Source organism: Synchiropus splendidus, chromosome 19 (assembly GCF_027744825.2).
Source record: "Synchiropus splendidus isolate RoL2022-P1 chromosome 19, RoL_Sspl_1.0, whole genome shotgun sequence".
Taxonomy (NCBI): domain Eukaryota; kingdom Metazoa; phylum Chordata; class Actinopteri; order Syngnathiformes; family Callionymidae; genus Synchiropus; species Synchiropus splendidus.
Window position 1 is genome coordinate 4,119,863 of NC_071352.1, and position 26,789 is coordinate 4,146,651.

Genomic DNA, 26,789 nt, shown 5'->3' on the forward strand with positions numbered 1-26,789 from the left:
TCTCTGCTGGAGTGACGTGGTGGAAGGGTTTGATCCACGTGAATGTGGGAATCTTTTCCACTGAATGGACATGCTTTTTGTTTGGGGGGTAGGGAGGGGGTGTTTAGCGCAGACGAGCGTCGCACCGGCGGTCCGTCCATCCATCCAGCTGCTTCTGCCTCTGCAGAACTCTCTCTCTCACGCACGCACACACACACGCAGACGCGGGAGGGAGCGCGCGACGTGGGTCCCACACACGGTTCTGCTGTAGAAGTCATCGGCGTCTCCTCCTCGAAGCTCCGCGCCTCTCCTCACCCGGGACAGGAATAACGGGATCCCGGGAGAAGTGATGAGCGGGTCCAGCAGAGATTGGCTCGAGACTGGATTACAGTGATTCTGTGACTCTAGTAGGAGCGCGGGAGGATTTCTGAGCTCTTCTTCTGTGCACAGTGGGAATTATCCGCCGCCAGATCCAGGGGTTTCTTTCCTGCGCTGTTGGCGAGTGGGGCTCCGTCGGTGCCGGAGACGGGGGGCTGTTGCAATGTCATCTCCCACCACCGCTGTGGGTCTCCGTGGAAGGAAGACGCTGTGAGTAGACGCAGTTCTGCTGAATTTCTCTCCTCCTCATGGGTGCAATCGTCACCATCCCCGCTCGTCGCCTTCGTGCGCTCTGCGGCTTTTTGCCTCGAGCCGTCCAAAAATGTACCTCCAAATGCCGAGTGATGCCTGGAATAATGGGACTCGCACTGCACCAGTCGGCAAGAGAAAATAAAGAATTGCAGTTCTTTCATTTCACACGTCAGGAGTAATAAATTCATAATTCATAGAGCTGGCGCAGAGAGAGGAGCGCGGGGCGCTTCAAAGCGCACGCCACGTCTGGCTAAACGCATTACAGTCCGATCCCGAATCTGGAGCTGATATGGCAACACACACGCGGCCGACTAAGACTTATTCATCACATTTTCTGCGCATTAAGATGGAGCCGCTCTGAGGCGCAAACGTAAAGAAGGGCTTGGAACACGCTGCGTCGCTGGATGACTCCGGCAACTTCCACTCCCACGAGCGACAGCGGTGCATTTCGGGGTTTGTTTCACAGACGAAATGAGGTCAAAACATCGGACTGGCACTTCCTCATAGGTGTTTCAAAGTGAAGCCCCCCACCTCCCTCCCGACACATGCGTACGCGCGCAGTAGTAGACGGTGGTCGAAGAAGCAGGGTCGTGTTCCACCAGTAGGGGGAGCAGTTGCATTGTGTTGGCCGACATAGAAAAGGGGGGAGATCCGAATGAATTCACATCTCGACTGACGGGATGGAGTCACGTTGTTGAAGCGCACTTCTCCCGTCACACACACACACACACACACGCACAAGCGCGCGCGCTCTCTCTCCTGCCCGTCCATTGCAAAGGCGTCAGCGGCAGCGCGTGGAGGGCGATCCATATTTTTTGACAGCAAAAAGAAATGTATTAACCTGCTCCCACCCCCATGCAGATGACAAAAACACAGCGTTCAGGCGCTGAGGGTGAGGCGGCCAGTGATGCGGTGCAATGACGACAACGCGTCTGAACTCTCCGACTGATATTTGGATCCATGATTACACGCGATTAAAACAATCCAATTGGGCGGTAAAGTGAATTTTCCTGCGTCAGCATATTTCCTGCCTGAGCGCATCTGTGTCCTCGCGCCTCAAATAAAAGACAACAGAACACGATTATAAAAAAAAAGTGCAAATCTACACATCAAGAAAGGAATTATTTTTCTTCTTTTTTTAAAAGAAATCCTCAGTTTGTTCTTTTGCCTTTGAAGTCTTCACATTCATCTGAACCACATGATAACCTACTTTAACTGAGCATCCCAACACTAGCAATGATGTCATCACTCATGCTGGGGAGGGGGTCTCACTGAAGACACCATCATTGGTGCATAACATGCCTGTATCTTATCCAGTTCAAGAGGCATCATGTAGCGCTCAACACAGTCCAGGACTTCAACCGACCATATTGACAGAGGTAGACATGTTGCTTTTCAATGTTAACAAAGATTTGTTAAGAGGTGTCGTAATGTCATGCGGTTCCACTCTCTAGGGTCATGGTCAGAGCCTGTCTTCCGTCCCATTCAGCTCTCATTTCCCTCGCCATGCGGTCAGTTCACTCAGGGATTCTCCAATGATGAATCACTTCTCATTCATTGGACCTCAACTTGTGCTGCCCCCAAATTCTGACACTACAAAGAGCCATTTTGGAGGGAAAACTGGACTTGAGTGTGTTTGCACAGAACTAAGTGGAGTGGTGTAGAGCGAAGAGTGACTCACGCGGTGCACAAAAAGCCTCCTCTTTCACGATGGTAGGTTTGTGGTTCCAGTTAATATGGGGAGTGGGTACCTCCTGAAGGGAGTGGTCACACCTGCCTGTACCTGTCTGTAGACCAGCAGTGCCAATGTTCGCTTCAGTTCTATGGTCTAACGCTGTCAAGAGGCACAGTGTGTAGACCTTGTGTTCAACATAGTGGGAAGCAAACGGAGTGCATTCAGTCATGTAAGCTCTCGACGAGGTGCTTTGGAAATAAACGTTGCACAACTCATGAGACACTGCAGAGCCAAGTTTGAATATAGCACATCAGCAGTAGGTGTGTGTGGGGTGTCGCGGAAGGAGCGATGCATGGCCAAGAAAGGGAGAGGGCAACATTGTGCATCCATTATATAAGACAGCACGAGTGATCCCACTGCCTCCTTTGTTTGCAGGGAGCTATGTGGAGGTATGTGCAGTGGGCAGACAACATGTTGAAGCCTGAGTGGCAACAGACCATTACTTCCACTGGGCTTCTCCTGGGTGCTGATGCACACGTCAGGGCACACACAGCAGATGGCCTGGGCCAGAGACTGGCAGAGTGGAAGGGGGCCTGAGAGGATGTCTGCTCTGGCGGCATGTGTTTTTTAAGGGGCGATTTGATGAAAAGGTACCCAAGTGATTTAGTCTTGTACTTTCTGTGTCCGTTAATAATGGATGAGTGAAAAGTGCTCCTGGAGCCAAAGATAGATGTTGACATTGGGTCAACTGTTATTCCACGGCAAGATGCTCCAGAACCCCCCAGCTTACTGTACTGGGGGTTGTCCTCTGCATCATTTCTGACCCTTCAAAGTCAGGTGGAGGAAGTGGATTCTCTTTAGCAGGTCACTCCAACAGATTCCCAGAGAATGGCTTCTTCTCGACATCTTCTCTCTGTTGGGATCAATCTGGGACTCTAGCCGGACTTTAGGTGGTTTCCAGACCCCTCCAGCTGGGTGGTGAACACAGGGCAGGGACCAGGTGGAGAGAGTCCATCTCCACTATGACATCCTTGAGTCTTAGCTGGCCTTGGTCAACAGGAAGAAGTACAACTAGAAGTGCCAGGTTAATCGTTGTGCAAACCATTGTCACGATCTCATTTGTGCCATTAGTTTTCAAAACTTGTATATTGTTTGCTTACAAGCCCCTGAACCACTGAGATGAGTCAAGAATGTTGGACCTGAAGGTGACGTCCAGTGAGAGCCATGATGAAAGTGTAACTACAGCAGGTGTCTGAAGACCGAAGTGGGTTGAGGATCAGGATGGTGTCGTTCGTTGGCATGAGGATGACGGGAGAGATGAGAACTTGCCGTGGATGGCAACAGAAGTGTCAACAGCCGAGGTCTTGAATGTGCTTTGCTGCCACCATGGCGTCTAACGCTTTTAGCTCTGCTAAAAAAGCTCCTTTTCATGCAGTGAGCTTTCATGGAGCCCTTGGTCTGATCTCAACTAGGAACTAACATGCAGCTCCATCTGTTCAGATGAGAATATAATACAAAGTTAAATCAGAATTCAGACCTGACAACCAGACTGGGCCATCTTAGGACAGCCCAGGTCAAACGGTCAATGTTGTCATTGAGAACAAACACCGCTGTATCTGCAGATGCTGAAAGTATTTCCTTCTGTTTGACACATCTGCCATTGTCATGTGACCTGCTGGGAGTGTCTAACCAACGGTGGTGTACTCTGAGTCGCGCTTCTGTTGCTGAGACTGTATCATGCCTTCCGACCGAGTAGCACCGTGCGCACGTTGAAAGGTTGGTCCTCAAAGTGCAGAGTAATGGAGGATCCAGATGGGACTGAATAGGTCATGCAATATTTAGGCTCCTGTGCTGCAACCCAGAGAGTATATGTGTACACATCCACACGTGTCCCCCAGGTTGTTGCATCCTCGTCTTCAACAATTCTTACCCAGACTGACTGAATAAATCATATCGCTGTGGCTGTATGCTAATCTAATTTTAATGCCATTTGAAGAGAGAGAAGGGGAAAAAGATTATGAGTGCAGCGGTAGATGAAATCATATTAGTGCGAGTGCGATGAGAATGCAGCTAAATTATTGACCTGTGTGAAACCCAGGTTGGACCTTTTGTGAGGGTGGCAGCAGCAGTTAGCATGCATGTTCCTGAGGAGAGTGGAGTGCGAGTCATGGATGTGTGGCCACATGTGTGCGTGGGATAGACTCTTGCCTGGTCAGAGACCCCGACACGCTCTGAATCAGTGTCTTGGTTTCAAGTTCTTTGGTGCTGTCCAAAATATCTGGCAGCATTTCTGTGGTCTGCACGTCTTCTCTTCAGTTCTGATCATTGGAGAAGCATGTTCCTGGCAGCAACTACGTAAACCACTTCATGTCGTCCATCGACCTCTTCTGCTTTTAACTGGCACAAAGAGCCTTTATAAAGAGGTCTCACTCCAAGTTGAGGCAAAGATGGGAGACAATCATCTGACTTAGTTATGGAGCTGAAATGAATGGAACGCTGTAAGAACTTTTGTGTGTAGTCAGGTAAATGAAGGGTTACTGTTGCAGCTACGTGTTCCATGTCGATCCCTTATGCGTCACGTGAACAGGCTTGTGCGTGATGCCTTCAGACTCCACTGTGTGTTACCAGCATTTCATTCCTGAAGTCTTCTTCTTCTGACAGCAGAAGTGTTAGTTGTGTTGCAGGAGCTGGATGACTGGCAGAGTTTCTTTGGGCGTTGTTTCCTGCTTTTGAGCTTTCTGTGGTCACTTCCTTCATCACAAATCCTCAACAATTGGTAACTGGGCCTCGGCGGCTGCATCTCAACATGGTTGTCTGTTCGACAGACTTAGGGTGGGCGGTTTTATTCAATTAACCAAGGTGAATCCATTCGACTAAGGGAGCAACCCCTGACGCTCCTGCAGACGCAGTAAGATGACAGCGTCTTGACAGAGACACTAAGGATCCATGAGACATCCGTGCTGGCGCAGCACTGGATAGACGGAGATTTGGGTGATTCATCCCCAGGTCTGCTCTGAATTTGTGCTCAGGGGTGACACGCATTCCTTTGACACACACGTGCATAATTCAGCGGCTGTTACTCTTCTTTTCCACACAAAGTGTGACTAATCACGTTTGGCAGGAAATTATCTAAAAGTCTCTTCATTCTTGGGAATGAAAACAGTGGGAGTTTATTTCCGATTCTCTCTGCAGACAGGCTTTGGCAGTGGTGCCAAGTATGATGTGGAGAATCCTCTTCTACTTGACTTAATGTGCGTGTCCTTTTGGTGTCTGCACTCCACATGCAGGACTGTTTGGCAACCACTCTGTCAGCGTTGCTCCACTGTGCTCTCGTGTGAGTTCGGTGCAGTTAACAACTCGACCGCTGCGTTGAACACAAGCCCTCCCTTCATGAACCGCAACGGCCGACACGCTTAAAACCCTTGAATCTTAAATCTCAACACAAAGTGAAATCTGAATTGGATCAGTCTACCAACTGTACCTCAACCTTCTCTGCTTGGCCTTGTGTGTGAGGGAGAAACCTGGAAAAGATCCATTTCAGTCACTTTGGAAAACCTAGCAGAAACTCAACCAAATCTATTGCAGCTCTTCCAGATGCTTTCTCAGGACTCTAAACACCAGTTGGAGTTCCAGTGTGATACTGAACTGCTCTGCCTTCATTGTTCCAGTAGAATTCTGTTGGCAGTAGTGCGACACAGCTCCTGGTTCTGCATGACGAAACTCAGGACTGGCACCAGCCCGACGACAAAACACACTTCTTATTAAACATCAGAAGTCTGGATTCAGCTGGGTCATCTGTGCTGGTTAGGATACTGTAGTTTTCCTCTGGGGAACATGAGTTTCTGTATTTGTTATTAGAAGCATGGCAGCTCAGAGCCAGTGTCTTCTTCATCAACTCTACACTGTCTGCCATCTTCAACTGCAAATACTAGAGTGGATATCACCACACTCATTGGTCCAACATCTACTTGTGTTGGTTGTGTAACCTGGAAGTACTATCTTGATGAGGTACTCTGAGAACAATGGCAGAAAGATCCTTTTAAAATAATTAATTTTTAAATAATTTTTTAAATCCTTTTAAATAAAGAGGCAAGGCATGATTCCGATAAAGAGGCATGATTCCGCTTTTATTTTGTTTTCTCACTCCTTCCTTCCTGTGTTTGTGACACGGCCAGATCGACTCCTTCGCTCCGACTCCACTCTGCCGTCGTACATTTATCCGTCGTTTAGATGATCTTCTCTTCAGCTATTTCTTAATCCTGGTGCTCTGAGTTTTGGTATTTTGACTCCCTTTGTTCTCCCTGCTCCACGTGGCTTCTTGGTTTTCCTTCTCGGTTTCTGTTACTTCCTACCCGTGCGTTCGTTTTGACGCCCTCGATAGTGCATTTTGTGTTTTATTGCTCATTGTGTGTGTGTGTTCTCATGTTGCAGACTCTTCTTGCATTCTTTCTCCCAGTTCCGGTGACGCTCTTTGTTTGGACTCATTGCGTTGTGGACTCTTCCCGGTTTTCAGTGACGCCTTTTGTTATATATTTTTGTTTTTTCTTATTAAACCATTGTATTTGACTAGCTCCAGTCTCCTGTGACTTTGATCACAGCACTTGGGTCCCTCCCCGCGTCTTGAACCGTAGCAGGTTGCCAATGGCCCTTGGCATGACACACTTTATTGACAAGTTGATCCTGAATGCTGCTAAGGTCTTGATAGATGAGTCGATCCACAAATGGGCTTCTGGGAAACACGGAGATGAGCAGTTGCGTTGCCACTTCCATGAGTCATTTTAGCGTGGATTGACACACCTGTGGCAGCATGTTCAATGAATCTCTGGTTTGTCACAATTCAGCAGTCCAAAAGCATATTTTACACCTGATGTGTGCTGGTCCAGATCTGGACATCAGCACCCTCAGTGTCACTCTGTATTACATTACACTGGAAGACAAGCAAATGCTCCATAGGAATGGGCTGCTCCCACATAAAATGCGATTGGAGTCTGTGATGTCCTCACCTTGTGGACAGGTTAGAGAGAACAACCTTAATTCAGCTGAAGCCAGACCAGAGGCTCCCCCTGGAAGACCATGCACACACCTCACAGGAGCAGGCTGGGCCAGTGTGTCGGCCCACACGCACGCTGTTCTGGTCCAGGTGCACCTCTGGGCATTTGTTGCCACCTCAAATGTCCTGGAAGAAATTCAGGTGCTTCTGAAAGACAATGGCCCACATGCTCACGGGTGCATCCTGGGACACAGGAACAATCCTAATAAGAATAAAGCTGTTTTATACACCCGACTTGAGAACCCTGTTCACCACGGGCTTGACAGACTATAGGACGGAGGACGACAGGAGGGTCAAGGCTCACTGTGGTGGGACTCAGTAGTGGCTTCCAATAAAACATTTGGTGCGTCATTATCTTCAACCTGTGACCCAATACGCCGTGTCCCGGTGCTCTGCAGATAAAATCCAACTTTCGTCTGTTTGGTTCCATTTCAGCGATACTAGAACTGAAGAGCAGCACTCACTAATTGGGATTCCTGTTCATGAAAGCCTGGCGGCTCCTCGATCAGCGCACCACATCTTCCCTCTGTTTTGCTCAGTCTCTGCAGTCGTGACCAAAAAGTGTGCACTTGTTAGTCATCATCCATTTTCCACACCCTCTGCGCAGCTACCTCTCAAGGCCGTCTCCCTCCCCTCCAGTTTGTGTGTTTAATAATGCTACAATGGAAGACGAGTGAACTCAGCAGAATGTGTGGGCTTTGTGAAGCTGTGAAGTCATTTGTCCTCATGTTTGATTTCACTTTGCTCCATCTCTTTCTCTCTTCTCACGTTGTTCACTCTGTCTTCATGCAGGGAATGAAGTGGCTTGGCAGCATGCCCCTCATCAACAAAAGAAATAAGAGGAGAAGGAGCTGCAGTGGCCTGGGCAGCGGCGTGCTGCTCTCCGTGGCCCTCCTGATGCTGGTGACCCTGGTGGGGGAGCCGGTGTCTGCTCAGAAGCAGCGGGCCGGCGCAGCGTCCGATAAAGTTCCAGTGCTGAACATTGCGGTGATACTGGGACGCACCCGCTACATCTCGGACCGGGACATCCGGGCGCTGTGGAGCAAGGACGAACCCATTGACGTGAACATAGTCTCCCTGCTGGTCAACGAGACGGACCCAAAGAGCATCATCACGCACATGTGCGACCTGATGTCCGGCACAAAGATCCACGGAGTGGTGTTTGGGGATGGCACAGACCAAGAGGCCATCGCCCAGATTTTGGATTTTATTTCCTCGCAGACGCTTATACCGATCCTGGGGATCCATGGCGGCTCATCTATGATCATGGCTGATAAGGTACGTGAAAGTAGGGGTGAATCTTTCATGGTCTGGCTTCAAAGTGCGAGGAGAGCAGGACGTCTTATGAGCCTTCTGGAGAGACACTCTGGCCTGGTGTCCTACTCCAACACAGCTGCTTGCTTTCTCACCAGGTTATTTTAGCCATCATTTGCCAAGAGTATTGTGAGAAGGAGATCAAATCAAATGCAGTGTCTGATGTGATGAACCCGAGACCATAAAATCACATAACAGGTAGACGACAGATGAACATACTTGCTAGCTTGTCTGCAGCACTGTCCACTGTAAAGGTGCGTCAGTGGTATTGCACTGCAACTGGATCTGGACCAAGCTTCTGGATCGTGTGGAAGAGAAAACTGCTCCTGTCTGTGCGCTTCACAATGCTTTTGCGAGCTTAAGTAGGCCAGTTCCACCAGCTTTTTGGCCCAGCTGGACACTCTTGTTGCAGGTCTGCTCAACTGGCCCAGAGCAATTTCTGGCTCTCTGAGCGTCTTCTCAAGCTGGTACCGAATAAAAACCTGCTCAGACCAGCCTGAACCAGGCCAAGCCCTGCGTGTCGTGTGGAAAGGTTGAAACATGATGTGCATACTTTATTTTCTATTATCAAATAATTAGAAATGATTACAAAAATTACTAGACGTTTACTTGTCCAGACTGAAAATGATCTACAAAAACACATTGATCTTTGGGCTTTATACGTGTACTGAGATGTCATTGATATTTAGAGGTGAAACTCCATGGGCTTCAGGCACATCACATCCAGCTTCAGGGCCACTAGCCATCCTTGACTTGAATCCCATGCGACCCATGACCCCTCCTTCTTTGTGGCCTGTCGCCACGGTCAAGCACAAATGTAATTAATCTGTATTATGTTCCTGATCATGTGCAAGTTATCTGCAATCTCATTTTCATTTTCACATCTCGACTGCTAAATGTGAAGAGATGTTCTGAATCCAAAACAGCGCTTGGCCTTGCTTTGCTTGACTCTCACCGCAGACTGCAGGAGACACCTGAGGGGAGGATGCTAGGGTTTGTTTAGAGGCTGCGTCATATTTGGTGCCTAGCAAAAGGTAGAGGAGAGCGAAGCCGAGGATGAGCAGAGGCCCCTGCGCAGGAATGAGCTGTCGTCTTTATTGTGTGGTTATTTCCTCCATGAATCATGATTGGCCATCACGTTCACAAAGGAAGTGCCCTTTATCTGACAGTGATTCCTAAGTGTGAATGGGAGTGAGAGCGTGCGATAACGTGGATCCGATGCCACGCGAGGCAGCGCTCGGCTCTGGGGGACTCATCAGATGCACAATGGGATTATCAGTGTTATTTCACCCCCAGATCAAAGCCAACACATCAGGCCATGTGTTATCCAGGCTCAAGTTAAAGATGCATGAAAGGCTTTGGAGCATCAGCAGGTGCTGGGGCTGCACTCGCACAATTCTGAGACAATGATGGGACATGCTGCATCGAAACAGTGAATGCAGTGCTGCCAGCTTCTCCAGTTTCCACCCGCAGTCCAGACACATTCACTGGTTCATGACAGCGAGTGGAATTGAATGGCTTCCCAAACCTGTTAGTTCTCTCCGCCTGTGTAAGGTCGGCGGCGGTTGGAAGGGATCAGCACAGAACTGTACAGTTGTGGAGGTCGATGCAAGCTGTGGCTGGTTAGGTTTACTGCGATAATATCGTCATACTTGAATGAGGACGGGCCCTTTCCGTGACCCCAGTTCATTTGGGGTTGACTTTCTGCCGACACTCAAATGGAATCCCTCAAGATTAGACTCTGTTTGTTGACACGACCTGAGTAGTTGTGAAAACTCAAACTCAATGTGTGATCTGCTTGATTCCAAAACTCAATGTCACTGAAGCTGTTCAGCTGGTCGGGCAAGTCGTGTGTCGGCAGTAAGCAACGTGGACCAAAGCCATTTCCTCGCTGCTCCCTTCCAACCCTTTTTCAATGATTTCAGTGTTAACCATCCTTTATTGACGTCCTACAATCTCTCTGCAATAATCCCACGTGATAGTGGTCTGCAAGCGTCCGGCGAGATCACGTATTGATTTTTCTCCGCTACATATAGGACGATTCTGAAATATGTGGAAACAGGGCTGGTGAGAAGATGCAAGAGGGAAGCGGAGGCTCATGGGAGCTGATAGATGATGTGTGAGACCAAGCAGAGAAATGAAGGGCTGAGGGATAATCCCAGAGTTTGGCCAGGGGTGCGGCCGAGCGGAGCGGAATTACAGAATTCTCTTGTGATTGGCACCTGGCACACCGGAAGATGCAGACTGAGCCTCATATGAGTGTCACTGCAATAGCTGCCACTTGACTGAGTAATCCACTCTCATAATCCCGAACCAAAATATGTTTGTTTTGATTTGACATGACCGTCTTCTCAGCGTCACTCTGAATTAGCATCTCACCGCCCCACTGTGCAGCCAATGAAACTGTTTCTTGCTAAATCACCGGGTCACTGGAAACAGCACTCCCAGTGTGAGTGACTGATACTATAGCGACGGGGTCGTTCATTGTGTTCAGTCACCAGATGAGAAGTAACAGTTTATACAACAGAAGTGTTAAATCTCCTCACCGAGTGTTTCTACAGCTGTAATGTGGATTAGCAGTCTTGTGGCGCACTTGATCCTCACCCGTTTTCATAGACTCCCACCCTACTTAAACTTTACACAGTCCTGTGTAAGTAGATGTTTATACAGTTGCCATCTAAGGCGTAAGAAGTGGAGCCTTGCTGGCGCCTTGTTCCTCGCAGATTTCCTCTAATCCTCCTGTGAAGAGACGCTTCGATGATTATGCCTCGAGTGCATTTGACTTCATGATATTGCCCTCATTTGTACTGTCAGCGCTCAGGGTTTTTTTCCCTTCTGCATTCATGGGAGTCAATGTTCATGCATCCTCCTGGAGTATTTACTTTTAGGCCCAAAGCTGTTCATCTCAACTGATCCGACTCATGAATGCCGCCCTTCTTCCTGCTGCTGTCCCTTTTGCTAATGAAGTAAAAATCGCCTGCTCTTCCCTTCCAACTTTTATTGTACTTTTTTTTTTACAATTCCACCGAAAGTTTCCACTGAGCGATTTAATAGCGACACGCTTGTACTGCTTCCGTCTGGTGTTGACCATCAACAGAAAAGACAGTGTGATCTTAGCCACCTGACTTGTCATGTGACCTGCTCTTTGTTTAACTTGTGTTCGATCAAATGGCAATAGCTGTGAGCAGAGGCACCTGACCTCCAGCGGCAGCTGTGGCTGATGCGCCAATTCAACAGCTGCACCCGGCTTTAATTGGAATCGACCCTCGAAGCAGAGGTATCTCCAAATTTCCTCTTCTTCTTCTTCTTCTTCTTCTTTTTTTCTTGAAGTGAAACATTTGAAGTGGGGTATCATGGGCCTGCTTCTGTCCTGGCAGTGTGTCAGGATGACCTCACCCTGTCATTTGTGAGTAACTGAAGCCCCTGGTCATGTTTAGGCTGCTGAAAAGGGGAAACCCGCTGTCGACCTCCCTAGCACGATGTTCCCATTTAACCCATTAAACCAGCACACACATACACACAAGCCGGTGGACAGCAAGTGTATTTATGTAATGCATCGATTGATAATGGAACAGCTGGTCGATAAAATCCCAGTGTAATGACCAGTGTATTCTGCTCAGCGTATTGATGAACACTGGCACTGTAGTGGCATGCTTCTGTGTGAGCTAACTCTTGTGGCCACGCTGGTGCTGATCTGCTGAGGGCCACGTCTTTTTAGAGGAAGGGATACCTTGGAAAAGGAGGTGGCCTCTCCACGATCTAGTAACCAACCAATGACCTGTCCTGGCTCTCAGACAGAGGCTCCAAAACCAATCATTTAGCATTGAGAACGTGAAGGAGTGGAGGTCGACCGCTGCTTTGAGCCTCATCTATACGAGTCCTCAGAAGGCATTTTAGTTTGACAGTTATACATCCATCCACCGATGACACAAGTGACAACAAAGTTTTGTCAGCCGCAGTGGAATTACTATGAACCCTGTTCCAAACTGCATGACTTCATTCAGGACACTTTCAGGAAACGCCATAACTGTAACGAGTCAAGAGATGAGGGAGCTAGAGCCACGTATAGAGGACGTGGAGACTGGACCCAAACGCGAGTGGTGAAAGTCACACTGAGGCAGGAGCGAGTTATAATAATATTTAATAATTAAACAAACAAGAAAACACACAACGGAAAGCGTCACCGAACCGGGAGAAACAGAGCAAACACAGAATGAAAAAACAGAGTAACCAAACTAACAAAGTCCAAACCGAAAGTGTCACCGAACCGGGAGTTAAATGAGCTAGCTAGCACACAATACAACAAGCCGAACAGAGAGGGAGAGACACGAGAACCAGCTAGCTAGCATGAGAGACCGAAACAATGAGAACCGGGAGTTAAATGAGCTAGCTGGCACAAAACACAAGAAGCCGAACAGAGAAGAGCCACGAGAATCGGGAGTTACCACGGGGAAAACAAGGAGTCCAAAATCCCAGGAAAGGGAAACAACGGGTGAGTCCATGGAACTGGAAGTGACGATCATGGGGAACAGACAGAAGGTGTGTCGATCTGGCCCCTGTTGCTAGAGTCCAGGTGCTTAGGTATTCAGTTGATTAGGGGTTAATCGGCTCCAGCCGTGTGCCAAAGGAACAGAGGGGAAAAAAGCAAAACCAGGACTCAGAGCCTGGAAGCGGAGCCATGACAATAACTCTCAGGTTTGGTCTTGCACTCTGGTAAATCCACGTGATGATAAACAGTAAAACCAGTTTGAGCTTTATTAAATAAAGGGAGAAACAATCCAAGTCAAACAGTGAGATGCCCTAGTGGCAGGAAGCTCGTGGGTGAACAAGTTTTGTTGTTCCAACTGAGGGCATAAACTCCATGTAGGAGCCGGCAGGCCTGTAGTAACTACGTGTGTGTGTGGTGGTGGTGTGTGATCAAAGGACATTATTCATCCATCCCTGTTGCTGCCTTCCCTCGGGTGGTATAATCATGCATGCTCACACACTCTGATGTTTGCAGCTTCCTGTATGTGTCAAAAAGCAAAACACTGAGCGGAAAGCAGTGGGAAGAGGAAAATTTTTTTCAAGATTTTCACCAATCACTTGCCCGAGTCAGTAGTGTGTACGTTTGAGCACATGCTTCCGGTGCATCATGGCTGGAGTTATGGCTTCAATAGTTGGTTGTTGGTACCAGTGTTTGCAGGCCTGGACTACGATATTGACATCACTGCAGTTTCTTTTTTTTTTGGGGGGGGAAATGTTGAATTCAGCAGCCAAAAATGATGCTTGAGAAATATGCCGGCGACAGCCAGGACACTGAAGCGGCGTTTGTACTCTCCTACCTACATACAAGGCTTTGTATTAAATAGATAATTGACTGCCTCGGTTTGCAAACCAACAGCGGTGCCTTGTGCACGGCCCCCAACACAGAATCAACTCCTCATTGAACGGTGTCTGATGTTCCGAGGCGCATCATTTCAGGCTTATTGCAAGGCTGTTTCCAGCTCCCTGAGGATGTTGATACAATTTTTTTTTATCGTCCTTAATTAAAAACAACAAAAAAAACCTTCATTTCAAATCCAATCTACTGAAATAATAGTCTTCCCAATCCACCAGCGCACAGCCGCTCATGTGTTCACCAAAAGATACCAAGGTCTGACTGACACGACAAAGGCCATCTGCTGGACGCGAGTCACATTTTCTGAATAGTTGATGCCATGACAGAGTTACGACGTATTCCAAAGGATTTTGAGGATGTTTGTAGCTTTGGTGACACTTCCCCTGATACCATTTGTTTCAGCGAGGCAGGCGCCGTCTCAACTTTATCTGATGAGAACATAAACACTTCAGCGCTTATTGGGGAGAAACTGTGTGGGTGTTTGTGTGTGAGATTCAGCGATGAAAAAAAATACATAGCCTGTTTTATTCATTTGATTTCCTTCATTTAAATGAGAAAACCGTACAATAGCGTCTCTCTCTTGTTCCCAGGTTCTTGGGTGTCAGGGCTCGTGCCCCTGGCTGGGAAACATGAGAAACGTGTGTTTGAATTCAAACATATGCCATGTGACGTACTGCAGTGCTACTGCAGGAAGCAATGTTTCGGCTTTTCTGTGAGGTCTTCTCCCAGATTTTAATGATCAAGTGGAGTGAAGTGGAGTGCAAACTAATTACGGTGTTTGGCTTCTGCGCCACTGTCATCAAACAATGTTTTCCCGTCTGAACGTGTGTCTGATTCGTCCCTTTGTAGAGCTAAAACAAGCACCAACAAACAGCAGTCTGGCCAACACCAGACTAATCCTCTTGACTCTTTGTGTTTTCTCTTGTTTTGACGATTGGTTGTCAGCATCTTCTGGCCCTGTGCTCCTGTGCTACTTTCTCATTAACCCAAGTGGTAAATTGAATTTGTGATCTGCTTGATTCCACGGGCGTCAGCAGCCATAAGCTGAGACTGACACCCCACAATGCCCATACTGTGCACCAGCCGCGGCACTGCAGAGAGAACAGCACAGCATGGAGGGGCAGATTCACCAATGTACAGATGAAGAAGACGTGTGTGAAGTTGCCAGCTGTGCATCGATCCATTCATCTTCTTTGCATTTGTGTGGGGATGACAAACCTTTGAGGCTGCCATACAGTACGTGGTGCCTGCAGACGGCTTCATTAGGAGCGACAGCCAGTTATTAGCTGGACACTGCTTGTTGCCAGTGAGTGAGAGGTAGATTTCTCAGACCGCTTGAGTCTGACTGCTGCTGTCACCGGTGGAAGGCAAACAGATAAACATCAATATCTGCATGCGCGGCGTTGCCCTCCGCCGTCAGGGAAGAGCTTGTGGAGAGCCGAGAGTCTGCTCAACAGGTTGTGTTTGGTCAGTAATCCCATGCTTATCACACTGCCACTGCCCATAGATCACCAAGGCATCCGACCAGGGACCTGGGTGTGGCTCTTTGGACTCGCTGGAAACGACCGATTCTTGACAAAGCACTCCCTTGTGCGGACCTTCTGCCCTCCTAGGGACCTCTTGCCAGTCCCCACAGGTCCACATCTCAATTTGATGATGAAGATTTCTAAATAACTGGGACATTATAATTGGCTTTCAGTTTGGTTCAGAGTCATGGTTCAGGTGAGCCATGTCTTCAGCAGTGATGCTAGTAACGCGTTACCTAGTAACGCCTTGCTCTTATATCACAACGTTTTTTCAGTAAGGAGTTATATAAGTTAGTTATATAAGTCACCGTGCGTTACTACTGTTGCCATTGTCGGGAAGCGAAATATTACAATTCGCTTTCTACAACTGTGTCATGACGTCATGTGTGGGACACGCCAGTCACGTTTTCAACACGCGGGCAGCTCACATGTCAAGCTGCCGGTGTAGGTACCAAATGTGTCCGCTTACCAAATGTGCCCCACCTGCCGCCGAGTTATGACGTCACATCCGGCATATACGATATCTTTTTTTTAAATGTTGTAATGAGCCAGAGGAAATTGAAGTAAAGGATTTCAAGGCGATTTCGACCACATGCTTAGCATTTAATTCCACAAAATACGATGTTTGTCATGTTTGTTGAATTGTTTGAATTGCGAAGTTTATGTCCGTTGAGCTCCGCAGTCTACGGAACAACGCGTCGTGATTTGCTGTCATGTCCGAAGCTTTGTTTTTCTTTGATATCGTGCAAGAGTCTCCGCAGTAGGCACTTATACACATCCAGATGCATTTTTATTCATTTGCCAGGGGAAATATGCATCTATGAAGGAGTTTTCTTCCCTATCAAATCGGCCCTACCACTTCTGCGTTAGCTGAAAGATGCGTCGTGATTAGCTGACATGTGTGGGGCATTGTTTTAATTTATATTATTTATATTTTATTTCTATGTACCAGTTTTTTAAAAATCCTCTTAATAGGTCACGTTAAATGACACTGATGATAGATTTTTAGACTATCTTTAGTGCAGTAAGAAACAGGACTGATGTTGCATTTACTCTCGAAAATCAGAAATAAAATGATCCTCCGGCGCGACGGAGCGTAGAGGCGAGTAACAGCAGCCACTTAAGTGCAACTACTGGCTCCAGGTGGCCAACAGGAGACGTGACTTACTTAATAAACTTCTGCCTTGTAGTTTAAAAAAAAAGTAAAACAATAATAAAAAAAATAATGGGCCATTCCCTACATTTTATTATATAAATGACAATATATGACTTTGGTTTGTTTTCATACTTGTTTTTTGTGAGTGGTTTTCGCTCCAATGGGTTCGAGTGTGTCAAAGCAAAACAGGGTGAGAGGCTGGGGATAGGGTAATGGCGATTAGAAACCTCACAGTGTCCCCACAAGGATAGAAAAACAAACGTGTGTGTGGCCAACAAAATAAACCAGAGGTAGAAAGGAGCAATACCTCTCGCGACTGTAATGCACCAGTTTGAGGATGATGAATTGTGCTAGCTGTGAGGTGATGATAAAAGTGGCTGCTAGAAAATGGAGAGGCTACTGTAAAACCTGTTTTTTAAAGTACGTCGACTACTCTTTGCAGTGATGGAAATAGGCGTACGGTGTCAAGGATGCTAACAGTCCTGAAGCAGTTTACAAAGTTTAGCCAATAATGATTCAAACTTTGTTTTTTCTGTTTTACCCTTCAGTTGATGCGGGTCACCTTATTGTGTGCAGTTGCTATGGTAACTGTGCTGGACTTTTAAATGGTGGCCAATGCTCTGCAGTGATGCAGCATGCCAACTCAGTCAGTTCCGAATGTGTTTTTTTTTCCACTAACCTCTGCAGCCTGGAGATAGTCGGGAGTCATGCTGGTGAGTGCGCACCTGATGCAGCACTCGTGCTTCTCAAAACACTTGTTCTGGTACCAATGTAGAAGGGATAGATGGCTGGGATGATTCTGAAGCAGATTTAGAGCAGGAATTAAAAGCATAGATCCTTGACATTTCCATGGTCAGAATCATGTACGTTTGTGACTGACTACGTTTTGGACCACCAAAGCGCCCCTTCTTTGTTCACACTTTATTTGACTGCACTAGCTGTGCGGCACAAACTGTAAAACAGCTACTGCGTGGTGCCCACTAAACAAATAAAACGCTTCATTTTGAGAAAGCTGGCTTCTGCTCTCTACATTCCCTTCTGTGATTATCGATTCGCTCTCTCCTCCACGACTGTGAACAGGTTTAGTGAAGCGCTGCATTTTATTTTCGATGTCTGCTAAGATTTGTACTTTAGTTCTGAGTCTGAATGTTTCTGAAAGTCTTGGTCTAAATGACAAACTGGAACTTGGAGGAAAGATTTTTGTTTGGCAGACATGAGACATCACCGTCAAGCAGGGGGAAACACCTGCTAGTGACTTCTGACCTTTGTGGTTACTTGGGGCAATCTTTGTTAGTGTCTAAATTGTTGGGTAATAAATATTGAAATGATGAAAATGGTGTTTATTCCCATTCAGGAATTGTAATATCCCAGCACCCATGTGAATGACAATATCCCTAACTTACTGGGAATAGTAAAAACAGCCCCCTGGGTTTGTCAAGGCTTGAAGAGTGAACTCAGCCCCTTCTCTGGCTTGGGAAGGTTGGTGGGTAGCTCAGCTTGGTCAGGCTGATATGACGGGGAGGGAACTCTAACTCATCCCTTCTGGCTTTGCTGTGCCTCGCCAGTAGCAGAGTTATTCTATGGAAAGAAATAGAATTTTAGATTGATTTCCTCTGATTTCTTCCCAGCGGTCAAAGATACTCGGGCAACTGCTTGCTCTGAGGCGTGTGAGTGTTGGCTTCAGTGACTCATGGCAATGGAATGCAAGGATTGTACCTGAAACAGGATGCATTTAAATCCAACATACATTCAAATGGACACGTTGTCTCTCACCCTACTACCACTTCTTCCTCTCTGCTCACAGCTACTGCGTGGTGCCCACTAAGCAAATAAAACGCTTCATTTTGAGAAAGCTGGCTTCTGCTCTCCCTTCGGTGTATTACATTCCCTTCTGTGATTATCGATTCGCTCTCTCCTCCACGACTGCGAACAGGTTTAGTGAAGTGCTGCATTTTGTTTTCGATGTCTGCTAAGATTTGTACTTTAGTTCTGAGTTGACAATGTTTCTGAAAGTCTTGGTCTAAATGACAAACTGGAACTTGGGTGGAGGAAATATTTTTGTTTGGCAGACATGAGACATCACCGTCAAGCAGGGGGAAACACCTGTTAGGGACTGATCTGCCTCTGATCTGCCTTTCTCCTCTCACCTGGAACACTTCTCCCTTCTCTCCATCATTCCCTCGCTGACCTTCTGTGAAGCAACCCTGTGCTCACATCTTACACTAATGCCACACATTTGTCTTTCATCTATATTTAACATTAAGTAAATAAAGTTTCCACATGTACAAATGCTGCTGCCGCATGAAAACAGTGGGCTTGTTGGAGCAGAGCTGGCTGGCTCCTCGAGCGTCCCCTCCCCTCCTTGCTGCAGCAGTGCAACACATTCCCATTAAAAATAGTCTGTGGTTTTTCCCTGGGCCTTGTGCAGTGCTGCTCCATGTGGGAGGCAGTGAGCTGTGCTAAAGGACATGCATGTAGTGAAAGTGACATGAATTAAATATTCCTCCTATGAGCCTCTTTCACTCGTCTTTCCATTATGATGGAAAGTTCTGTGGAGCATGAAGTCAGCCGTAATTGTTGTGAAGTGCTGTGCTGGATGGGCGTCATGCTGGATGGATGGAGTAGCGAGGAGGGGGTGACTTGTCCCCGGGTGCGGAGCAGTGAACAAGCTGCGAGCGCCGCAGGGGGCTCTCAGGGAAATGGCATTATTCATGTTTTATTGGTTTCTCTCCTTTACTTTCCCCCATTGCGTTGAACGCGGAGCCGACCGGCTCTGTTCACAGAAAATGATGCAGCGTAATACGCGTTTACATGAAAGACAACTTAACAAAGCGTGTGGAGCCGTTGTGTCTGGCTGAGGTTTAAAAACAGCTACATGCTGTGGTACACGAACCTGTGGACGTATATCACAGTGACTGGGAAGGCCAAGATCGGAAACTCCTATATCAGAGGGACATGCACCAAAGTTAGGGAGGACAGGTGGTTTGGACATGTGGAGAGGAGAAGACAGCGTTGGACCAGGTTGGCGATGGAGGCCAGAGTGGGTCGGAGAGGACTTCCGTCCTTTTTATTCACTGGTACCAGGTCCCAGAGTGGACAAGACGTGTCACGTCTTTGTTGGTATGATGTTTTTTTTTTGTTTTTTTTTTTTAAATAATGTCACAGCCCTGTTTCTCTAGTCTTTCAACCTGAAAGTCATCCCTGCAAAACTAGGACCAGAGAGTCATGCTTATTCAAGATAAACAATGAGGTTCATGGATGCGGTAACAGAGGAGGAAGGTGATCCAATAGGACAAACCAGGGAAGTGCTGTTGCCCCATCAAGCTGAAAGCAAAAGAACAAATGTCCCAGATGAAGTATGCTGAAGAAAAATAGCAACTGCAAGCTCAGTTGTCCGTGGAGGACTTGAGTCGTGTGGCCAACTCCAGTGTAGTTACAATATTAAATGCTGATGCTAAACACCGATGCAGTGGCGACTCGAGCAGTGATCCGACTGACTGGTCCAAGACAGCTGCGTCCAGGAAAGAGCCCCTAAACCTCCGATTTGTCTTTGTGTGCCTGCTGAGTTAAGTAAATGCAGCAAACAAGATTTCGAGGCAACTATTTTTAGTTATCAGGTCATTCGCAATTTGCTCAGCACTCTGGGTTCCTCTAACTGCAGTCTCTCTAATACGTAGCCCCTGAAGTGTCACATCATGTAACTGGCGCGGTGCAGTGAGCGCTTTGCTTTTAAATTTGAGTGTTGTGGAACTCAAGGATGGGGGAGGAACAAGGGGATGGTGAAGGAAGAAAAGAGTGACTCAACAGCTTTCTCCCAGAAAAGTCAACAAAGTGGAAGGAAAAAGGGAACGAGGGAGACGGAGCTGAGGGGCTTTCAGAGCAGCTCTTTATAATTAAGTTCCTAGTGTGTGGTTGTTAGTGATAAGGAGTCGCTGATGCATCCCATTCACTCTCCCACTCCACTGTAATTACTGTATGCTCCGTGTGACCCTCTAATCCACCGTGGTTGGGGTTAACAACTGGCATGTTGTTGCAGTAACATCATGGTCAGTGTTTTTGTTACTGGAGTGGTGAGCAGATCATTTCCAGAATGTTGCATGGTCCAACGCTGTCCTAAACAACTAACAATTCTAACCTCTGATTCTAGAGCAGAATGCTCCGAGTGCGGTGCCCAGGGCCTTGCTGAAGGTTCCACACGTGTCACCCGACTTGGAGTTTACCCCCTTAACGTCAGGCGTCGTAGTCCTTGTTGCCAGTCATTCACCAGCACTGACACACACTTGCAGGTTTCAGTCTTTGAGTCGACACTTCACTGCTATATATTTTTGTACTGTGGAAACCTACATGACCAGAAGATTCCCAAAGAGAGAGAATGAACCAACCAGAGTAGAACCCAAACCTAGAGCAGCCTCAATTTCCCGAGCAATAACCGCCATCACGACCACACCGTTGAAGAAGGTATCGATGGCAGGTTACTCAACATTTGGGATCCACTGTGATGGTGGTTTGCTTTAGAGAGGTTTGTAACGGCAAATCCTACCTGTGACACTGCTTTAAACCCGAAAGTCGGGGAACGACTCACCTGTTGGAAGCAGCACAGACCTTGTTTTCATCTAGAGACAGGTCGGACTGAAGACACCAAGTTGCACGATCTGAAATGTCTAGTTTGAAAATTCAATAAAACTTTCCCACGGATGCTGACTCACCATCACCCAGAAGTAGTTACAATGTCACTTCAAACTAGTATTATACTATAGTCCGCAAGTACAATATATGAATTAAACACTATACAAAAGTGTGCCATCAACCAAAGGGGGAGGGAGAAAAGAACGGAAGTAAAAGAGAATCATGACAGTTCAACTGCTACTATATGTCACTCTATGCTGACTCTAGTGAGGACATGTTCCAAGACTGCTACCTTGGACTCAACCCTCTGCGAACTCTTGAGTGAATTAAAGAGGTCCAGAATCTTTTCAAAACATAGCGGCTAGCTTCAACAGGTTTGCGTGGATCTGTTCAAAGTCAGACTTATCAATGCCCGACGACTGACAGCTCTGTTTCTGTTCGGTGGAACAGAAGCTCACCAGCTAAGCTCAATGATACATGACCAGGCCGGCGAAGAGAAGTTCAATTTTTCTGCCATTGTTGAACGAAGGTGTTTGTCTTTCATTCCAGCCACCGCAGTGAAGCAACACATTTTTAACTCCAAATGTGTCATGATTATCACCTTACTCTAATTCCTCCTTTGTGGAATGTCGTACGGAAGCATTGGCCCCATTGTTATGGGTTCTGATTTCATCACTGGACACAAAAGTCCATGTCCTCTATCTGCCTTGCCTGTTTCTGTCCATCTCCTGTGGCCATAGGTGATTCTACAGTGTGCTCAGAAGGACGGACAAACAGAGGTGGATTTAAAAATAGAAGAGGTTCCAGGGAAACGGAGAATGGGCCAAGGGAGACAATGGATGAAGCCAGATGGAAAGAGGGAGAAATTCAGGGTCAGCGTTGACAAATGGGTCTGCGGAGCACCGAGGGCTCAGGGGATCGCCGACTGTTAGGTCAGCATTCCCTGAAGGGAAGAGGGAAATGGGCTTTTTACCTGGCGGAACACCTGAGAGAGCGAGAGAGAGAGAAGTAAAGGAGCCAAAACAAATCAAGCTGAGCAGAAAACCCATAGTCTTCGGAGGCAGCCAGGGAACAAAACCCTGCTTATTTAAGGATTGACAACTGCATGGTTGTCAGTCAACATCAAGCATTAAAATGAAGCATTCCACAGAATGAGGTTTTTAAATGTGTCATCTGCCATATGGATAACTGGGGCCAGAGCCAACCAGCGTTAGTGTTCAACACCTAGTGAAAGGCTTCACCTCTGTTTCCTTGGCCTGCTATCATCTGGCGTCTACAGCTGAGGGTTGGCCTCCCAAACACCCAGCCCTTCATCTTGAAACGGTTTTGTTGAGCTGACTCAGCACTTGCGTGCGACAGATCAAAGTTTGCGTGTGGACGCCTCGGCATCACTTACAATAAACTTCATCTCCAGGTAAAACACCACTTCGTCAGCGCAGATGAGACGTCCTTGAGAGAAGCATGTCTTTCTTCTCTTTGCCGCAGCAAGCCCACGCGCTGCCTGGCCCTGGCTTTCTCTGCTCAAACACTGATCTTGCATGAATTGAATCAGACTCCTACTGTATAGTTCGTCACAACACCGGAGGCGGAGTCAGGATGGGGTGATCATGACGTAGCCTTCTTTTGCGCCGTCTTTTGCCCTAAATGACTTATGCGAAGCGAAAAGCTTGTGGTGAACAACCACGACGCATGTCATGTATCTACGTCCAAGAATGTTACCCAGGCTTTTTATTTTATTCCTCAGCTTCACTGCTGCCTTTTGTCTGTAAGTACCTGAATTATTTAGCACATCTTAAAGAATGATGTTAAATCCCAATGTCAGTGTAACATCTGAGGCAGGCTCCTGTACGAGTCGTGAGTGCGCTACCAACTCCACGTGGGCTGGTTGAGCGAGTGCTTCAGACTGAAGCTCAACTCTCTCCCTCTTCACCCTGCGCTCCTCTGCATGGCGTTGGAACGTTCTGGAGCGCCGTTCCATTCATTCCCCGGCAGGACATGAGCGAGCGTTTACTCCGACAACAAGTCAGTGGATCCTAGTTCCGTGGTGAGTGTGGGAGAAGCCTCCTCTCCAGCTGCCTGCGTCTGACGTGCTGCGCGACCGGTCCACCTTCCACAGCGTTAGGGTTTTGCATGGTGTGGCCCCAGCACTGGGACGGAGATCAATTCCGCTGCGTCGCGAGCTGCAGGGATAATGAGGCTTTTTCATTGATTAGAATTTAATTGAGAGCCAGCGTTGGGCTGAGGGAGAGCAGAGAGGCTATTGAAGTCACTCTGTGTTGTGAGACTCCCAGACACACGTCCTTTCATCCCTTCAATCTTCTCCACTGCTTTGCTCCCGACGTGCCCCCCATCCTCGCCACTCTGGTATCGATGCTGTAGAAACACAATGGAATTAGGCCTGTCGCTGGTCCTCGCTGGATCAAGCTGCCGGGGGACGATGCAGCTGAATGATCAGCAAGTCTCACAAGCTTCCCACTTAAAACTGAATTCAGCTCATAGCCTGTGTGACACTTGGACGGAGAGAGACCAGGCAATACGTGCCTTCACTCAAACTTTAACCGGTGTCACTTTTCCCACCGGTTCTGCATTAGTCATCAGATAACCTTTTACGTTTGGGTTAACCTGACCTTGCCTTCGTGGCCACCCACGCCATGCTTCGGTGGCACCTGGCCCTGCACAATAGACGTCACACAGTGTCCAAGTCACATGGCAGCTCAGCTGTGTTGAGAGAGGAAAGTAAAGCCATGACACTTGCTATTTCAGTTTAGTTTTGCGCACCTTTCTGGAAATATCTGGTTGACTTAAGATGGTGATACATTGAACCTGGACCCAGTGAGCGGGGATATCATGCTTCACTTATAAACCCACTCTTGACATGTGAGGACCTCATTCTTATTTCTTTTATGATGAGATCACTGTAATAGCTGCAGCTCTCAAGCAGCAGTTTTCCTTCAGTGAGATCCAGATGTGCTGGAGCCGTCGCCTGCACAGCCTGTAATCCACCTTGTCTCTCCTCGGAGTGTGCGTAAGATTGACCCTCAGAGGTCGCGCTCCTCAGGTAATGGTCCTATTATGAAGACAGAGTGCTGCCCGAGTCTCAAAGACCACCCTTTGTGTCACAGACGCGTCTCTGGCTCCATCATCTCGCTCCTGTTTATGTCCTCTGCCCCTCCATCTGATCGCACGCACGATCAATTGGTCACAGAACGTAACAAGTGGAGTCATGTTTTACAGGTTGGTACGTGGGTTTCAACAGCCCAGGTTAACTTGTCATTAACCCTCTCACCCTCCACTCATTATCCCTCCCACCATGGTCCCTCTCAGCCAGAGTAGCTGCTTATCCATGCTCAACATTGATCTGATGAGTCAGCGCGAGTCTGTTTCAATTTCAGAACCGCTGTTAAATTGAGATGAGCGGGGATCTTTGCTTCCCAGTGGTTTCCCATGCTCAGGGATTTACAGCAGGATATTGTGTCACCACGTTTCACACGTGGAGACCATGAGCTCAGCAGCAGAAAATCATAAATGCAACTCAGATCTTGAACCACTTTCTTTTGTATGACAATTCACTCCCCGCGCTCCTTCCAAGACAAACGTCACAATTGTCTTGAGAATCCTTGCTGAACGTGCATGCGACCATCTTTGCCTCCATGCGTGCCTTGTCCACCATAATCCCCCTTTGAAATTCTTCAGGACTTGGTGGGGAAAAGATACTGATAATCATTGAAAGTCCTTCACTAATCAGATCTCCCATTCGAGAAGTTTTGCGTCAACACTTCTCATCTTGTAAAAGTCACCAGAATGGCTGCCTTGCTCAAAATACGGCTGTAATTCATAACATCCTTGTCTGTAAAATTGTGCGAGTCTGTCATGTGGAGTCTCTCATGAATGTGATGCAAATTCATATCGCAGCAGTTTCTGTTGTTTTGTCTAGTTCAGTCTGGCTTTTGTCTGTGTTTAAATGAAGGCAGTTCACTTCACTCCACCATATTTAATGTCCTCTAATGTCAGATATTATAAGCCTTCATGACTCATTTCCATGTTGTTGCACCCCAGTAAAACAACACCATCCATCATCTGTATCTCCACTTTGGGGCACACGTCCTCACTGGTGGGATGTAGCGCAACTTCAAGAGCCGCCAGATCAGCATCAGCTGATTTCATTGCAGGTTTCCATTCATGGATTTTTAGTACAGCTCCACGTCCGAGCCCAGCAGAATGAGATGGCACCGTAAGGATCGCCCCACTCTCAACCTGCGCCACCATTTTGTCTGCATGGAGCAACTGTTCCTCACTCCACTCCGCTTCAATCTCTGTGAAACGTCAGAGGAAATATTGACTGTGCGTAATGTAGCAGTAGTGCGGCCCTGTTACCTGGACATGCAAACGTCATTTGTCATGTCAGCTACTTACGTCAGGGGAGAGTGGATGGCTTCCTTCTATCCTGAAGACTGGAACAAGAAGAGACATTTTCAACCCAGCAGAATCGACGGGCTAATGATTCATCGATGCATAATGTTCTCCACTTGGCCTGAATAAATAACCACAGCTGCTGGAAATTATACACTTTCACAAGTGGGTCTCCCGCCTTCCCACGATATCATTCCCAAGGAGGGATTGTATTTTTATTTAGCAATTAGATCCATGTTTGTTGTTTCTTCAGGCTCAACAGAGACCAAACATGAGCGCACACTTCATGCTTGTGCTTGGCGTTAGAGGGCAGAGAGGAGTTAGTCAGAGGAAGTGAGTAAGATGGCTGAAGAGGAGTCGTGTGTGTGTGTGTGTGAGTGCGTGCACGCGCCTGCTCCACATCACCCCAGCTGCCAGCTCAGACAGTTGTGCTGACTCCTCATTCTAAGTATGGTATATTTGACGTCTGCGTCAGTGCTGTGGGTGAATGGAAAGAGAGGAAAAAGAGCTGCTTTCCTGTAGATATTTGTGCACGTCTGTCTGTCTGTGACTCTGTGGATTGAGACCGTTTCTGTCCGAGGGGTGTGGTTGACGTCACGCAGCCGCTGGGAGGCCCACTTTGTGCCGCACACTTGAAGAGTGGTGCGTGTGATGTGAATGAGAGCAGCGATGACGCCATCGCGGTCAGTTCATCCCAGCTTTGTCTCATACCGTTTTCTCATTGAAGCTTTTGTTGTCAAAGGTTTTCTTCAGATCATATTCCAGCCCCCCTCACCTTCTGCGCCTCGTCCGAGCCTCTCGTGGACAGCGAAGCCCCTCACCTCTCAGGGGGTTTTCGGTCTTTGCCTGAGGCTCATGACTATGGAAACGATGTTCAATGGAGAGGCTTCAGCTCTGTGCCTCCTCATGCTCTGTCCTTCCCTTACTTAAGAACAAGTTGTCCCAGAGCTGCTTCACACTGGTCTGGCAACCCTGACTGGGACAGTAGGAGGGTCATCAATGCCATGCAGAGAAATGAAACAGTTGAACTTATGACCATCAAA

General features: G+C 47.6%; 1 protein-coding gene across 2 annotated transcripts in view; it reads left to right on the forward strand.

Annotated features, from left to right (window-relative positions):
* The first annotated feature begins 222 nt into the window (after nucleotides 1-222).
* grin2aa (glutamate receptor, ionotropic, N-methyl D-aspartate 2A, a) overlaps nucleotides 223-26,789 on the forward strand; it is a 92,077-nt gene continuing 65,510 nt past the window's right edge. Inside the window, exons 1-2 of one of the 2 annotated variants that reach the window (XM_053850663.1) lie at nucleotides 223-567; nucleotides 8,127-8,612. In XM_053850663.1, the coding sequence (XP_053706638.1) occupies nucleotides 8,130-8,612 (483 nt within the window). In that variant the 5' untranslated portion in view covers nucleotides 223-567; nucleotides 8,127-8,129. Of the gene's footprint in view, nucleotides 568-8,120; nucleotides 8,613-26,789 lie in introns of those variants that run through there. The other variant, XM_053850662.1, reaches the window with a different exon arrangement.